Below are 17,529 nucleotides of genomic sequence, written 5' to 3'. Positions count from 1 at the left end.
TTCTGCTCCGTCTGGATTTATGGCAGGATTGACATCAACTAGCAATTTTGAAAACACTATTTTGGCAGCACATAATAGGCAATTATCCTTATTTGGCAAAAGTCAACCCATTGTAAATAAGGAGACTGAGGACCATATTATGGACATGGACAAGAATTCTGTGGGACAAGAATTATGTGGGCTAAGACAGTTCTGATAAGTTTGATGAGAAGATTGCAGCCTGAATAAATGATGATGCTAAAAAAAGGCTAAGAAACACTAAATATAATGTTGTTACAGGTTTTCCTTCCTTTCAACAGAATGCCTCTAACAATACTCCTGCGAATGTTAATTTGACAGGCAACAGTGAAGCGGCTCATCCCATCAAAGGTCGGGATAGCCGAAAGCAATGATCGTCCTGTGTTGGAACTTCCGAGGACTCGGCAATTATCGAACAGTTAATGCATTGAAGGATTTGGTTACTAGTTACAAGCCGAACATTTTATTTTTGATGGAAATAAAAGCTCTTAGTTCTCGTATGGAATTTTTTTCATAATCTTTTACATTTTGATGGTTGCTTCTCAGTCAATAGATAAGAATTGGGATGAGGTTTTTCATTAATGTGGAAGAGTCATGTGTCTATTTCTGTGGTTGGTTTTTCTTCAAATTTTATTCATTCGGTTGTTTCGGAAGGGAATGTTCAATGGAGGTTTACTAGTTATTATGAGTTTCTGGAATCGTAACGACGACGTTAGTCTTGAAACCTTATTCAAGCTTTATCTCGTAGAAGTTCTCTTCCGTGGTTTTGTTCGGAAGATTTTAATGATTTATGCTCGAGAGATGAGAAAGAAGGAGAAGCATATTTGCTAAATTATCTTATGTAAGAGTTTAGACAGGCACTTGAAGAGCATTTTTGCCAAATTTATATTATACAGAGATTTGATTTTGAATGATTGTAAATTTTTGTTAGACTCTAAAACTGATATTTCTGTTAGATGGATTCGTCGTAATATTACTCTATTACTTCATACTTTGCCCAGAAAATTTATTAAATATAATTGTTTCTCTATTTGAGATAATATTTATGTTTATTTAATAAAATTTTATTAATATAATAAATAATTTTACTTAAAAAAAATTAAACTTGAATTTTACATTGCTTTCAAAAAAACACCTTAAATTTTACATGATATCAGCCCGTTTTTCTGCACAATTATTTTTTTTATAGAAAATATATGAATAAGTAATTAAAATAATCATGATGTCTTTTGGACTTAAAAATTAATTTTAAGTAATGCATTTGACCTAATAGTGTTGTCTCTTTATATTCCTTGTCAGATATAATGCTCAATCAAAAGCAAACAAACGCAATTAACGTTTGCATGCGAAGGTCACGGGTGTAATAACCAAACGCCAGTACAAACTGGCAACTGCCATGTAATCCATTATTTTAAAGAATTAATTAATCTCTCAACCATATTACTATAATTAATTAATGCCAAAGTGGGTGGTCGTCACGCGCTCTCAGACTGAGCCGTCCTTTTCATCACACACACAAAAATAAAAATTACAATTTCAAAGGTGCTGGTGATGGTGGCTGGGAAGTGAGTCGGACAGCCTCTGCATTCAATATCGGTACTTTCACAAAACACCATTCCTTTTCGCTTCCATAATTATGATTTAATGATGCCCACCTGCAGGACGCTCCACAAGCAATTGTAAAAAAAACAGACCCCACCCTCGAACTGAAATGGTGAAATTCACAGCAAACGGAGGCTGAGCTGCTTAATCATTTACCCAATTTTCAGTTTCAATGAATTTTTAACTCATAGTGTATACTCTAATTTCTTGTCTGTTGTTAATTGTTGCATGACCAAACATGTCCTTCTTCTTCCTCTCTCCCTTCCTTCTCCTTCTCTCCCCTGCTCTTTCCTTCCCCAGTGGTAATGCTTCTCTTCTTCCCACCTCTTTTAACTAATTTAACTAACGCGCTTTCTGCTTTACTCAACTGCTTTCCTTTCCTTCTCCTCGCAGATATTTCTTACTATATAGACTGCGGCGGCCCCACTAACTCCACCGACCACTTCAACACCACCTGGCTCTCCGACCGCTTCTTCACTGGCGGCCTTACTTCCGTCGTCTCTGAGCCCCTTCACTTCCGCTTCCCTCAGGAGAAGACTCTCCGTTTTTTTCCTCTTTCCTCTGGGAAGAAGAACTGCTATATTGTTCCGCTTCCTAGTGGCCGTTACTATATTCGTACTTTCACTGTTTATGACAACTATGACGGTAAGTCTCATTCTCCGAGTTTCGATGCCTCCGTTGAAGGAACTCTTGTTTTCTCCTGGCGCTCCCCTTGGTCTGAGAATCTCGCTCGTGACGGTGCTTACTCTGATCTCTTCGCGTTTGTTAAAGATGGTGAGGCGGATATCTGTTTTTACAGCATTGCTACTGATCCTCCGGTGATCGGTTCTCTCGAAATCCGTCAAATTGATTCGCTGTCGTATGATTCTGATAAAATTGGTAACAATTTCATCCTCGTCAACTACGGCCGTTTATCCTGCGGCTCCCTCCAAGGGGGACCAGGGTTCAGCAGCGATACTGACGTCTTCGGCCGCTCTTGGCAGTCCGATTCTGTATTTCGATCCCAAAGCACCTCAAACAAATTTCATTCCTTCTCCACCCGAGAAAAAATAACTGGCACAGGTCAGGCACCGAATTTCTTCCCAATGAAGCTTTACCAGTCTGCAGTTACGGGAAACGGAGTTTTGGAGTACGAAGTAACCGTGGATGCGAAATTGGATTACGTGCTGTGGTTTCACTTCGCTGAGATTGATTCGATCGTGAAGAAGAAGGGGCAGAGAGTCTTTGATGTGCTGGTGAATGACAAAAACGTTAGTAGAGTTGATATTTATGCGCAGGTTGGGAGCTTCGCAGCCTATAGCTTCCAGTATACGGTGCACAATCTGAGCAGTAGTGCGTTGACTGTGAAGCTAAGGCCGGTTACGGGGGCGCCACTGATTAGTGGAATTGAGAATTATGCTCTGATTCCGAACGATATCTCCACAGCTCCTGAGCAAGGTATGCATACATAAAGATTGTGATTTTAACTACCTTTATCACACATGTATCTGTATGTACGCATATATCTTATTTGGGTTCCAATAGTCTCTTTCTTTTGATATTTCAGCATTATTTGGTTTCGGCAATTGTATGAAAGAAAATGTGCCTTTGAGAAGTTAATGTATTATCTGCCTTCTATGATTTGCTTGACACATTGGGAAACAGAGGAGCTACGGTCTTTTATAATTTCTCTCCGTCAATTTTTTACTTGAATAATCAGATGGCTATGTGTTTTCTGGTTGAGAAATGAGCAAGAAATGGGAGTTAATAATGTTGTTGATGGATGAGGCTGCTCGTTTCCAAAATTGAGCGCTGATTAATACTTCTTTTTGCAGTTGCTGCTATGAAAGCATTGAAGGTGTCTCTTCGTGTTCCTGATAGAATGGGTTGGAACGGTGATCCTTGCGCTCCTACTAACTGGGATACTTGGGAAGGTGTTACCTGCCATTCCAACAAAGATGGAACTGCTCTTGTTATATCCCAAATGTAAGCACTGTCTCTTCCTTTTTTTTACATACAGTTGAGACAAGCTGTTATTGGGTTGCGCATTCTAAATGTGTCATATTGTAGAAAAATTGAGTTAAACCACGATTCCAATATCTTCAGGCATTTTGAATTTGAAGAATTCATTTAAAATCCTATTTGATTTGTTATTTATGTTTGAAGAGATCTCGGAAGCCAGGGCTTGAAAGGTTACTTAAGTGATCAGATTAGTCTTTTATCAAACTTGGTAAGCCTGTAAGTATCAACTAACTTTTTTTTTCCCAGTATTATGGACATTTCATGTTTATTAGAAAATAAATGCCAATTAAGTTGGACACATGCCATGTATGAGTATATGGTCCTTCCTTTCCATTCAATTGTTGCTTGGGGCATACATGGCAGTCAAGTTGCTGAAAACAATGTTTTCTCATCGAATTTCAGCAAATTATTTTGGCATTTGTCTTTGTTGGGCCTTGACTTGAACTATATATGCCTCTTGCCAATACAAACTGATTTCAATGATAAACCAACCAATTTCAATTGAATAAATGCCATCATAATTGTTGGACTTCTGTCCTGGGATTCTTGATGTGTCTATTGCCAATTCAAAGAGGCCATGGCTCAATGATCAAATTGTGAATTCATTTGTTGCCCCTCTTGTTGACCTCATGCTATTTTGGCAATAAATGTCTACTTTCCAAACTGTGATTGGGCCTGCATAGTTGTTCAGGTGTTGTATCATTTATTTTACATTTTTAAATTTCTGTTGGTTCCCGTTGTTTTGTTGAAAATAGATCTTCTAATGTTTGGGTGACATCGTTCAGCATGCAGGCTACTACTGCACAAGTGTCTCTGCTTTTCTACTTTCTTATAATCTTGTACTTTTTCTGCTGGTATAAGTTAGCATAACTTTTTCTCTTCAAATTTGCAGGAATTTAAGTTCTAATTCTTTGGTAGGCACTCTTCCATCAGGGCTAGGTCATAAATCACTTGTGCGGTTGTAAGTACCATGAAATTTTTATACTGTGTTGATTACTGCTCTGATGTAATTGTTTTATGCATTATATATGTTGCATCTCATGATGACGTTATGCTAAACAGATAAACTTTCACAGGATGTGGAAGTGTGCATGTGTTTAATTGCATCAAGAGTTCTTTTGCTCTCTTTTTTAGTCCCTATATAATAGTGAAATTAATGATTTGACTCTTGTATTTTTTTTTATGTAAACAAACACATTTATTAATAGTTGGACTTTAAGTTTTGATTCTGTCATATACTGCGTCCCACCATCGACCGTGTTTTAGTGCTTGCCTAATTATTGAATTGATGAAAATTATTGGAGGAATTAAATAGTTGATGAGATCAAATACGAGGGACTAAATTGTACATTTTTTAAAATACGAAGGTCAAGTCATTGAGTTGACATAACTGAAGGACATAATAGGGAATTTATCCTAAACTTTTCTACTTTGATATTCACAATCTCTTCTTTGAGGTGAAAGATCCTTCATTCTATTTTGCTGTATAGATATATCACTTTAACACATGAGGGAGCTCTAATCTGATATTCTAATTTCTATAAATTTTTTGTTTTCTTTTTAAATTTAATTGTAATATCTCAAGTACTTTATGATTTTGCAATCCATAAAGATTTTTTTTTCTGTACTTTTACAATGCTTCAACGCACTGTACTTTTGTTTGTACTTTGTAGGGATTTATCAAACAATCAGTTCTCTGGACCCATACCAGAAAGTCTAGCATCTTCAAGTCTGCAGCTTGCGTAAGTAGTTTGCTTTAATTATCATAAGTTTGTTTGATATATAGATCTAAAATATAGATTGTGATATATATATATATAGAGTAACATTGAATATGCTCATTCAGCCCTATAGAGAAATAATATTTATTGTGTACATTACAATGGAGATTACAAAATATTTATACATAAAAGACCTATCTAAAAAGGAAAGAAAATCCCTTTATCAAGCCTGCAATCAAGCAATTCCTGAGATCAAGTTACTAATGAATTTATTTATATTTACTTCCTATATTGACATATTTACTTCTTATAATACTCTCCCTCGAATTAGAGTATACTCAACTTGTTATGCATATAGTCAACTCAAGTCCCATTTAGAGTTTTAGTGAATATATCCCCTAATTGAGTATGGATTCCATACATTAAAAACACATCAACCTCCCTCCCACAAAAGAAATCATCCATTGGACTTGTTCCATGAACCTCATTAGATACTTTGCCCTTTCTTAAACCTTTTTCTGAAAAGCAACTGATTTTTCCATTTGTGCACATTGATAAATGTAGAACACAATAATCCTTTAGAATTTACATGAAGAGCCCACTACCGAAGTTCACCGGAAAACTTGGTTAGTGATTCACATTGATAGCCTAATTGTTTTCCAAGAAAGGTTGTTTGGGCTCTTTTTTTCCATACATTTTATGGGTATTGTTATTGGCTTTTTCACAGAAACATCCTTATTCCTTTCTAACTTTTCAGGTTATTGAGTAATAACTTGTTGGAAGGACCAGTGCAAGAGGAGCTTTATTCAATTGGTGTGCATGGTGGAACTATTGAGTATGTCCTTTCTTCTAGCTACCATAAGTTTTTGTTTAGTTTATTTTTTCAATTTTTGGGCCATAAAATCTTTGGATGGATACCTTCTTTGCCTTTTAGCCATTATGTGCAACATCTCATTTTTCTGTTTGTGTTCTCTTGAAGTATGCTTCTATTCGATTTATAACCTCTAATATTTGAGTAGTCCGAAAATAACAGAACTTTACAGGCTGAAGGTGCGTAAAGTTTATGAAGTAACTGGCCTGTATTTGCAAATTTAATAACAAAAACAAAATTTCCCCACTTTTTCTTTTGAGATTGACAACCAGATTGCTCAAATGGCTTTCTTTGCTAAGATGCTGTAACCTCTCTCACAACTTCTAGACTAAAACTAATTGATTTACCCATGTTGCCAGTGGTAAAATACTGGTTCAGAAAAGTTAATGAAGACCAATGATTAGAGTTTTGTACGAGGGCAGAAGTGGTACATAATAGAAGACTCATAAGTTACGGTGAACGCACATGCAATACTACCTCAACTCAAATAGTTAAGCATTAATTGCAAACTAGTTAGGGTTTCAACATGGGTCACTTTCCCCTTTACCCATTTTACAGAAATATCTTCATAAGGATCTAGAGCCACTAAATCCTTCTTCCCTAATTTTCCAGCAACTAAGTCTACCCCTCATTTTCCTGCAACTTTAATAAGTTCAACCATCCAGTGGTGCATTTGCTTGTTTCAAATGCACAAGTTCAAACCATCTTAATCTCCGTTCTTTCAACTTTTCTTTAATGAGTACCATCTCTATCCTTTTTTTTATTTATCTGTCCTTATATTTATTCATTTCCATCTTAGCATCCTCTTTACTATATTTTAATTGTGTATATATCTTCATTGCAATCATTTGTTGCCGTACATTGTGGTTAGTTGAATCCTGGTCTCATACAACTTCCCTTCATCTTAGCTGGTATTTGCAATCACATAGGACCTCAGTGCAGTTCTCCACTTTACACGTCTTGCTTTAATATGGCAATCTATTTGCTTCCATGTTCCCACTATTATTTTTTATGATAACAATATCTCTCATACTACCTCATTTACCTCTCATGTCCTTCAACACTTTTTAAGTATATATATATACTTGTTTTGGTTTCAGAACCACCATAGGACCTCTTTTCGACTATCACATGCGATTTATAAATATTAAATGACTTAACAAATAGGTTGTGTAACAAAGTAGATTTGTAGGAAATAGTTCATGTATTCTCTATTGAACGAGAGTGTTTATATACAGATTATAACACCTTGGTAAGGCAACAAATCATTCTCCTAAAAATCCTCTATCTCTCGATTAGTATTAATTAGCTCTATGATTTTGCAATCTATTCTAGTTATGTACAGATTATGTTCACACTATAACATGTTGCATAAAAAAAATTCAAATAAAATTTTTTTTAATGAATTTGCTGAACCACTAGCTAGTTGCTGCATATACAATTTCAGGAAGTTAATCATTTTGTTATGTCTGACCTAATGGAATTTTTACATATTATGTAGCCTGTCTGGTAACAAAGGTTTGTGTGGAGTTCCCTCTTTGCCACAATGCTCATTATTTTGGGAAAATGGGCATTTATCCACTGGTGGTAAAATTGTGCTAGCCCTATCGTGTCTTGTTTTTGTCTCTTTGCTTCTCTTGGGAGTATGCATATGCATCAAGAGGGGGAGAAATGATTATGACTTTGCCCCCACTCATGATTTAACAAGTAAGTATTTGTCTCGTCTTTGGTTTTAGTTCTGTACTACACTGCATATCTTGATATCTGCCAGTGTGCTTTATTGTCTTAAATATATGATATTTAAATTCCATTTTCAAATTAATTCTTGCATTAAGCATGAGCATAACATATAATTGTATAAGATTTAGGTTTGAAAGAGAGATCACCTGTTTAGGCAGACATTATAATTCCATTCCTTCACAATCTTCAGTTCCTCATACTACATGTTGCTAGAGTGCCTACATTAATCCCCTGGAGGCAAGCGTATTTGAAGAAGCAGGGTGTAGGCTTATAGTGAATCCTTTGTGCATATATCTAATTAGCAACTGTGGCTCAATGATCTCCAGAAGAACTTGAAATTAGAGCTGGAAACCTGCAGGATAGTGCAGGCAGGCTAATTCATAAAAAAGTGTTAAATACAAACTATGTTACATAAAAGAAAAGTGATTAATAATTATATTGGAGTATAATTATATTGTGGCATATTGGAGAATGTTGCATACACTCTACTTACGACATATCATCCAACAATAATGTCATGTCTCAAGGTTGGCATTGACCTCAATAGTTTGGCACTTGAGCTCCACTGATTTTCATTGCTAATTGTGGAGGTGGTTGTCATATTCATTCCATTTGTTTATGCCTAGAGTCAATGAGTTGCAAAAGTGGTGCACCCACATATTTTGTGAAAGCATTTACTGCTTATCTTTAATCCTTTCATGCCTAATATTCCAGGCAAGCACCTTCTAATGATAGAATACATATGGAGTCTTCTTCCAGACAAATCTCAAAAGAAATTGTATATCTTGTTCATACTCTGCTATCTTTTCATCAACCGTGTTTCTTCTACACAAAAAACTTTTTCTGTATTGTGTCCATGTAGCTCCTATTTGAATCTGGCTAGAAGATAAACTCACTGTTGCTTATAGTCACTGTCGTTGCTTCTTAGTAGTGTCTTCTGTGTAGCTTAATTTAAATTTAAAAACTTCATATTTAGCTGAAATAAGAAGGCAAAAAATGGAAGTGAGTGATCTTCAAATAGGTTTCTTCATTACAAATAGCATTTTCCTAGAAAATATTATTCTGCATTCTTTGGTGTTTAGGTGTATTGGAAAATTGGACGATAAAGAACTCTTTTTGGTCAAAGGAAGCACTGCCATTTCTGAAAAATAGCCTTTCCATTTTAAAAGTGGAAATAATTTTCCATGCCATTTCTGATTTTCCAGAAACTCACGAGAGGAAGGAATCTGTAAAAGAAATCTTGCAATCACTTAACAGCTGGTTCCCCGGAGCTAGTGCGTGTCATGGTTACTATCATTCACTGTGAAATGCCAGTGACAACCACTATGAATTTAAAAAAAGAATTGTGTAGGTCCAACCAGAGTCTTAATTATTGAAAGAAACTAATCTTTACACAACATACTGTAAAATTCAAAATAAAATCCCTTTGATATCGAGTGTGTTTACATCATCCTAGGTTTCTGTGCTTGTCTCAATCTTTGGAGTTGTTTGGATGTTCTTTTGAATATACAAAACCATGATTCATGTGTCAATATTGTGTGGAAGTATTTATAGAATTGCAATCTTAGTGTGATTATATTTTGATCAGCAATGGCTGCAAAGAGAAACAGATATCAGAGGCAGAAGTCCTTGATGCTTCTTGAAATGGAGAGCCAACATGCTAAAGGATTGCCATCACCTTATGGTCCCCATTAACAGTCTTCTTGAGAAAGCATAGTACTAATCTTGATAGTCTTCATTGCACCAAGAGGGCATAGTCCCATGGAGAGGGGACATATAATGTGACTTAATACAACATGCACAGATAGGATGTGAGCTGCATCAGTGCTTCTCAAAGACAAGAAACAATGGATTTGGAATCTTTTGACAATCGAAACAGAGATGGGGTCTTCAGAAATCTCATATTCTATAGAAAATGCAATGTATCACATTTTATTCTCACTGACAAAGAAAAGCCTCCCTGACATATCATATACCCATTTTGTGGCATTTTATGAATATATCCCTGCGAATTTACCTTCTTTCTGTTTTTTTCCTTCACATTTTGGCATTAAGGTTCCATGTTGATTATTGATGTATGCTAAACGTGTAGCTGACTATTTCTAAACACTAAACAATTATTCTTTACTTATAGTGAATCTTTTCTTACTGTCTAAAACAATATTCAGGACATTGTTTATAAGTTCAAGTTTCAAGGCTTTTTCTTCATGGTTTTTTTTTTTTTGGAAGTAGTAGAAAGCAACATATAGTTTTCTTACCGGTTTAATTCGTATCAAAATAATATATAGCGATATTACATTATTATCTAATTTTGACAATTTTTAGATATCGTCGAAAAATATCAACATAATAATAAAAATATAATTATTAATTAATATTTTGTTTAAGTGAAAAGAAAAAAAAAATCATGTGGTTTTTTTTGTTTTTACATTAAAATTTATGGTTTAATTTGTATAAAAAAATATTTTATGATATGATTTTCACATCAGTATTTTTTGACATTTATAAATTATTATTCTTTTGCTAACTATAAATATAATAAGATACCATTTAAAAAATATATATAATAAGATATTAATTATCAATCATAAAATAAAAACTAACGAAACCCGGTTGGAATCGGATGTTTGCTTCGTTTTAGTTGTTCTTTCGCTCTGGAAATTGTGCTCTTTCCCCTTAACCACTATGGTTGATGATAGTTTTTTGTTCTCCCACTGTGAAAAACATAATCCAAGCTCCTACTTTCTCATAATTCTCAAATCAATTCAATTCCCTTGTTGTACTAAGTAGCTTTCTAAACATTTTTATTATTCCCAACCTCCTACTTTCCTTTTCTTTTCTTCTTTTCTTTTTTTTTTTTGTTCTGAGCAATAAATGCTAAAATTAGTTCAAAATTGCCTAACACTTGTAATTTGAATCAATAACAACAATTAAAGTCAATTTTGAAATTACTCTAAATTGATCATAGTCATGTATTTGGGTTGAAATCACTATAGTTGACAACTGCTGCAAAGCTAACTGTAACCCACATTATTTAAAAGCTCCAGTGGTCATTAAATTCATCTCTGCTGAAGATTTCTATGGTTTCACATCTCATATGACTAAAAATGTCAAAAATCCCTAATTCACTTTGAATTTTATTGTATTTATTATTATTTTTTTAATAGTTTAAATTAAAATTAAGAAATTTGTAATGCAATTCTCCTATTTATTAAATTAATATTTTCAGACTAATATGAAGGTCAACAGTTGTCATCAAAATTAAGTTGGAATTTTTTTAATTTTTTTTTTGCAATTGTTTTAATCATCTGGCTAATTAATGGGTCTTAGTTATGATGTTTGTTGGTCATTTATTAAATTGAAAATTTACCTAGACTTTACTCTGATTTCACATTTAAAGAAATATTTTGAGTATGAGAGTGTGATTTTGAATGTTAAGCTTTGACTGTGACTTCAACAAGAAGTTGATATTAAACTTTAATTATCATTAATGCTTAATTACTTTGCAAACTTGTGCTTATGTTGTTTACTCTTTTCTTGGTTAAGCAAATCCACCTCAGCTTTCAAACCATTGGATTTTTACCCTAATATAAATTTATATATAATATTTAATTTATTTTAATATAAAAATATTTCACCCGTCTCCTAATATTAAATTAATAAAAAAAATGAATAAATTAACTGATGAGTAAGAGGGAACATTCGGTCGGTTCGATTTAAAATTAAATCAAAGAATAAATTAAAAATTAAAATTTGAATATTTTTAAAAATCAAATTGATTTTGATTAAAAATCAAATTAAATCGAACCAATTTGATTTGATTTCGATTTTTAATAAATTTTTCATTTTTTAAATTTTATTTTTAATATTTTAAAATTTAATTTTAATATTTTAATATTAATATAATTTAATATATCTGTATTATTAAAAATAATATATTATTATTATTGGATTTGATTTTTTTAATTTTTTTTAATTAAAATTAATCAAATTCAAATAATTAAAATTTTTAAAATTAAAAATTAAATTAAATTAAATAAAAAATTAAATCAAAATTTTAAATTAATTTAATTTAATCAATTTCTTCCATTTAAATAGAATAGGTTAATCCCACAGTCAGTCACGGCCCCCACTGGTTACTACCAAGATCCTCACATGCCTCTTCACTCCACTCCACTCATGTTTGAGTTAAAAAACCATTATAAGCCAGTCCACGCCGCATTTCTTGACTTTTCTTTTAATTAAAATCTTATTTTTCTTTAAACGCTTTTTAATTTTATAAGTTTAAAAATATTCTTTAACAAATTTATGGGCTAATCCATTGACTCGGTTGACCTCTCCATCAATCAACCATTTTTTCCTTAAATTTAATGTAAAAGAAAAATTAATTAAGTGAAATAAGGCTAATATGGGGATGTGGCAATCTACCATTGGACATAAATAAAATGCTTATCTACAACAGAAGAATAAAAATAAAAAGGATAGAAATAGTAAGTCTTCGCTAATGCTAATGCTAATGCTAATGGTATTGGTAGCCAACAACATCACTCAAGTGGTGTAATTGTTTTTATTTATTTAATAATTAAAAAAAAGAATTTATGACACTTGTAATATATATGGATAGTTGATGCGTGCCATGTCGGCAACTTAATCCATGGTTTAGTTGAAATTTTCTAGTGGAATGGGAATGGGAATGGGAATGGGACCCATTTTGAGTTGGAAATTGCGTAATTAGCTTTACCTTCACAGCCACTACTACAATTTATGCATGTGATTTATTATTCTCCTTGACAACGGTAATCTGTTTCTCTTTTAATATTATTTTATAAGTAAAGCCATCACACAAGTTGCCAATGACCAATAATTGCCTTTTTGGGTTTGATTCGTGAGGCATTATTTTTAATATTTATTAATTAATTAATTAATTATGTTTTACATTTTAAATAAATAATAAAAGTAAATAGTAAGGGAAAAATAGTTTGATAATTAAGGGAGTTGAGATGGGTATCTGACGGAGACCACATCTGAACCCAATAGGAAGAGTTATGTGGGAAGCAGGAGATGGTGGGTCCCATTTATGGATGGTTTTGTTTTGTAATATCAATATGGTCATTGGTCAACAAAAGCAACTGCTGCTTGTAGTTACATGTTGTGGACTGCTTCTCCTTTCCAGCCTATCTTAGCTTAGCTGCTACTATATATTTACTCTTTTTTTTTTAATTTATTTATTTATTTTAAACTAGTTGTTGTTTGGTTTTACTTAAAAGAATATTATCATAATAAATTTTAAAACTAAAAAGTTTAAATTTCTAAAATAATATAAAAATTAAATTTTAAATAATTAAATTAAAGCTGTCTTTGAAAAATTCTTCTTCTTTTGTTTTTTTTTTTCTAATTTTTATTTGACCAAATCCATCAAAGAAAAGGTTAGGTGCTTTTTCTTGTTCTTATTATCTACCTGATTTTTTTTTCTTTTCTTCATTATTAATAATTGCTATATTTACTAGTTATTTATAGAATTTTACAATTTTTATTAATTTATTTTTTAAAAAATGTGTAAATGCTAAATCTGTAACGTTAAAATTTATTTATCATATTTTTGAAATAGAATTGAGAAAAAAATATTAATTAGATTAGAATTCTATAAATTTTCAGTATTATATTAAGGGTATAATAAAATAAGTACTAGTAAAGTTGAGTCACGTGGTTTGACCGAAAAGGAAGGGTCACTAACGCCGTCGACAGAACATGGAGAAACAGTCAAGACTCGAGAAAACTCATTACATCACTCGTTTTCTGGTTTGATTTTTCAATAATTTGAAATTATTAGGGATTTTCGTTTTAATAAAGATTTAGAAAAAAAATTATATTAAAATAAAATTAAACTGTAGACATTTGATTGCGTGTGAACGTTGGAAGAAACCAGATGGAAGATAAAAGAAACAAACAAAAAATAGCCTAGGGGGGAATTATGCGTGTTGTTGACATACCGGAAACTTCCACACTTCTAAATAAATACCCATCACATATTCACTTTTAGCCTTTAGCTACATGAGATGACAATGATTTTTTTTAATGTCTTTTGTATAATTTATGCATTTTAGATAGATCGATAAATCAGACAGATCGATACATATCGATAGATTATTAAGTTATCAAATCTCCAATAATAATAAGAAGTAAGTTGTATGGAGAATTAGCGTTGTGGGGGACCAGCTGATTGAGATAGCCACCAGGCAGAGGCCGAGGCTGCTCTATGCAAATGTGGAAATGTATATCAAACACGTATACATCAACTCATCTTGTTTGGCTTTTGCCTTAAACTTTATCTTATCCTCTTGTATTTAAAGCACACGCCTCCTTCTGTAGCTCCATCCTTAATTACTACTTTTTTTTTTTTTTAACCTTCCCCACTATCCCATTTTAATATTCATTTTCTTCTCTTTCAATTTGCCATTTATCATTATCTATAAAATTTAATTAAGCACAAAAAAAAAAGATGCAGAATTAAATTAATTAATTAAATTAAACTTGAACTTAAAAAGTTGATGACTTTGAATGGGTAGGGTCACAAAAATACCAGAAACATATCTTCTTAAAGGGATACAAAAGTGAAGCATCATTATTATTTTAATTTGTCACACTTTTGCTTATAAGATCTGAATTATAAGCCTATCTTATAATAATAATTATTAATAATATTTTATTTTTATTATAAAAATCTCAAACCAAGTAAAGATTCCCATTTCGTCACAACTCACAAGCGTGTATTACCTTTCATCTTCTTTTTTAAAAAAATAATTATGTTAAATGTGACATGGCATTGCGTCGGTCGGTGTGACGTGGTATAACCCAATCTTTAAGTCACATGTTAAGTCATCTCCAACTGAATGCCCTAGAGAGTGGGAAAAAAATCAGCCACCATCACCCACATCTATCTCTTATATTGCCTTTTATTATTATTATTTATATGTAGTGAGAATTAACGGGAAAGGATAAACACATGCTTTTGCTTTTGCTTTTCAGGAGGTACACGCCACTAACTCGTCAAATTAGAATTTCCGGGGTACATTTAAATTTTAATTAATTAATTACTTTCCTTAATTCGCTTCATAATTATTATGTTATTAAAAATATATATCAACAAATTTTATTTGGGTGTTTTAGGATAAGGATGTGACGCATATATAATTAATAAAGCAATATTTTTCTTATTATTTTAAAATTGATTAAAGTCTGTTTAGTGGAAATAGTGAAAAGTGTGACTTGAGTAAGTTTCAAATGTCAATTAATTAATTAATATTAATATTGTTTGTAATTGATGGTGGCTTATCCCAATGAAAGGGACAAGTATGGCGGCCAACATATAACCTAAGCGATAAAAACATGATGCACGAATCGAACAATCACCCATGAACATAACTTCACATATAATTACATTATTGATGGGGCTTAGTTTCACGTATGATTTGATTAGCCACTTGTTTTTTCTAGAATTATATTAAATTTTCTATCGTTATTACATTTACAATATTAATTTTAAATATAAAATAAAATTAAATTAAATTAAAATACCATTACCATACAAAGAATGGGAGGTTTTTTTTTTTTTTTTTTAAATTTTGGCTAAGCGACAACTAGTCAGTGATGGCAGAGTTTCATTGAAATTGCATCACCAAGGCATGTGGGTATATCACAATCAATCATGCAAATTAATGAACCTTGTTACTATTTTGTTTGTTTTATATTTATCCAGCAAGGCCAAATTCATTTGTCTTTGAAATTTTACAAGGAATCATGTCATTGTTTGGGCAATTATGGATCCAAGACACCTTAGCATTACCATTTATTGGATCAATGCATTGAATTTGATCTAACGTAAATAATAATAATAATAACAATAACTAATGGAAGAAATGATAGCTGATATTAGCAAAAATCATCATAAATTTATTTTTAAGAAAATTTAATTGAATGAGATCATAAAAATATTAAATCTATTGTCGTACCTAATGTTGTATTATGGCAATGATGCTCAATTTCTATTTATTTAAGTCGTATAAAAAACATAAAAGGTCACATGTTCCCACTTGCAAGGATAGACAATGTAACAGGAAGACAGCTTATCCGTATACATAAACACCGTACATCTACTGTATTTTTTATTTTCAAAATAAGCAACTAATAATGTAATTAACAAAGTACAGTTTAGTTTCACAATTAAAATTTGATTATTATTATTATTATTTAAATAATTAAAGAAAAGAAAAAAAGAAGGTGGGAACGTGGAATCTCTGAAAGGGACCCACGTATTTAAGCAAAGAAACCAAAAACCCACAGGCCAATGCAAATTGCAGGCTAAACTACGGTTTGAGGACGCCCGGTTGTTTAAAACAACGTGGCATGTGGGTCCCTTCAAAGACCCAGGACTCATCCGTACAAATTCACATACTTTTATAATATCACTAGAATTTATTTTTTTTTAAATTTGTGCAAGGGGGAAGAAAATGCTAAATAGATTCCCCTGCCCACAAAATAAACTACTAAGAGAAATTAATTAGAGATCTAGGTCTAACAAAAAGATATGTAGAGAAACCAATCCCAACAACCTTGGATTTTGATCCGACGGTGTAGATTAAAACATGGGCAAGCGTTACTATTAGGGATGGGTTGGGTGCATGAACGATTAGATTCTCGAGAGGTAAAAAACAGGACAAAAGATGGAATGGGAATACCCACTTGAAAGGAGGACACAAAATGTCAAATGCTGGTTGCTCAAATTAATGAAATCATGATTTTTAAGGTTAGTATTGAAATGAATTAACCATAGAGAATAAATTATTACCCTATACTTTTTTTATTTTATTAATTAAAATATGTTTATTATATTTTTCAATTAATAAAATGTAGAGTGCTAAATCAATTATTTGAAAAAGTTATATTGTTTTTCAACCGCAAACCAAGCCAGCCCTCTAATTAAATCCCCTTCCTTAATAGAGGGCCCACTGCCCATACCTTGTGGGAAGTAAAACACCTACCCTGTATATCTCTCAACGTTTATCTGGATTCTATCTGGAGCAATAAAAGCAACTGCAAATAATAGAGAGTAGATTTTGAAGATGAAGATGATATATATATATATATTATTAAAATGTACACAAACAGTTGAGTTGGGGTTGCGTTGTGACAAACGTAAAAGAGAGTAATTGAGAAAAGATGAGGACATGGTAGAGGTCAGCAGTAGCAGCAAAGCTCAGGGGGGATGAACTTAACTAAAACACGGTCCACTGTCATGTGAACCCCATCAACTTGTTTTGGTTAATGGGTCCCACTTCACATACACTGCCCACAACTCACGCATACTATGACCCCCCTCTCTCACTCCATGAATCTTCCTGCTTACTTTCTTACCATCCCTCGTCTTCTCTATGAGTTGACCCACCACCCCCACATCCCCATATCTTCCCACCTTTCACATATATTATTTTTACTATTTCTTTGGCTCAATACCCAACAAAATACCACATACCCTTTCTGTATGTTTATATTTATATTTTTTTAATTATATATTTCTTC

General features: G+C 32.4%; 1 protein-coding gene across 5 annotated transcripts; it reads left to right on the top strand.

The window, feature by feature from the left end:
• Positions 1-1,502: 1,502 nt before the first annotated feature.
• Positions 1,503-10,084, top strand: LOC110617305 (receptor-like protein 4). 5 transcript variants are annotated; one of them, XM_021760020.2, is made up of 9 exons: positions 1,503-1,614; positions 1,680-3,057; positions 3,435-3,585; positions 3,766-3,837; positions 4,514-4,582; positions 5,295-5,363; positions 6,100-6,177; positions 7,715-7,920; positions 9,542-10,084. In XM_021760020.2, exons 2-9 carry the CDS (start codon positions 1,926-1,928, stop codon positions 9,646-9,648), a joined length of 1,884 nt encoding a protein of 627 aa, XP_021615712.1. In that variant the 5' UTR covers positions 1,503-1,614; positions 1,680-1,925; the 3' UTR covers positions 9,649-10,084. The 5 variants fall into 5 exon arrangements, with proteins under 5 accessions (XP_021615712.1, XP_021615713.1, XP_021615711.1 ...); XM_021760021.2 differs by having other exon boundaries at positions 1,575-1,922; positions 2,014-3,057; XM_021760019.2 differs by lacking the exon at positions 1,503-1,614 and having other exon boundaries at positions 1,621-3,057.
• Positions 10,085-17,529: the final 7,445 nt, after the last annotated feature.

Source organism: Manihot esculenta, chromosome 6 (genome assembly GCF_001659605.2).
Source record: "Manihot esculenta cultivar AM560-2 chromosome 6, M.esculenta_v8, whole genome shotgun sequence".
NCBI classification, from domain to species: Eukaryota; Viridiplantae; Streptophyta; class Magnoliopsida; order Malpighiales; family Euphorbiaceae; genus Manihot; species Manihot esculenta.
Note: the sequence above shows the minus strand (reverse complement) of the source record. Positions and strands in the feature narration are given on the sequence as shown.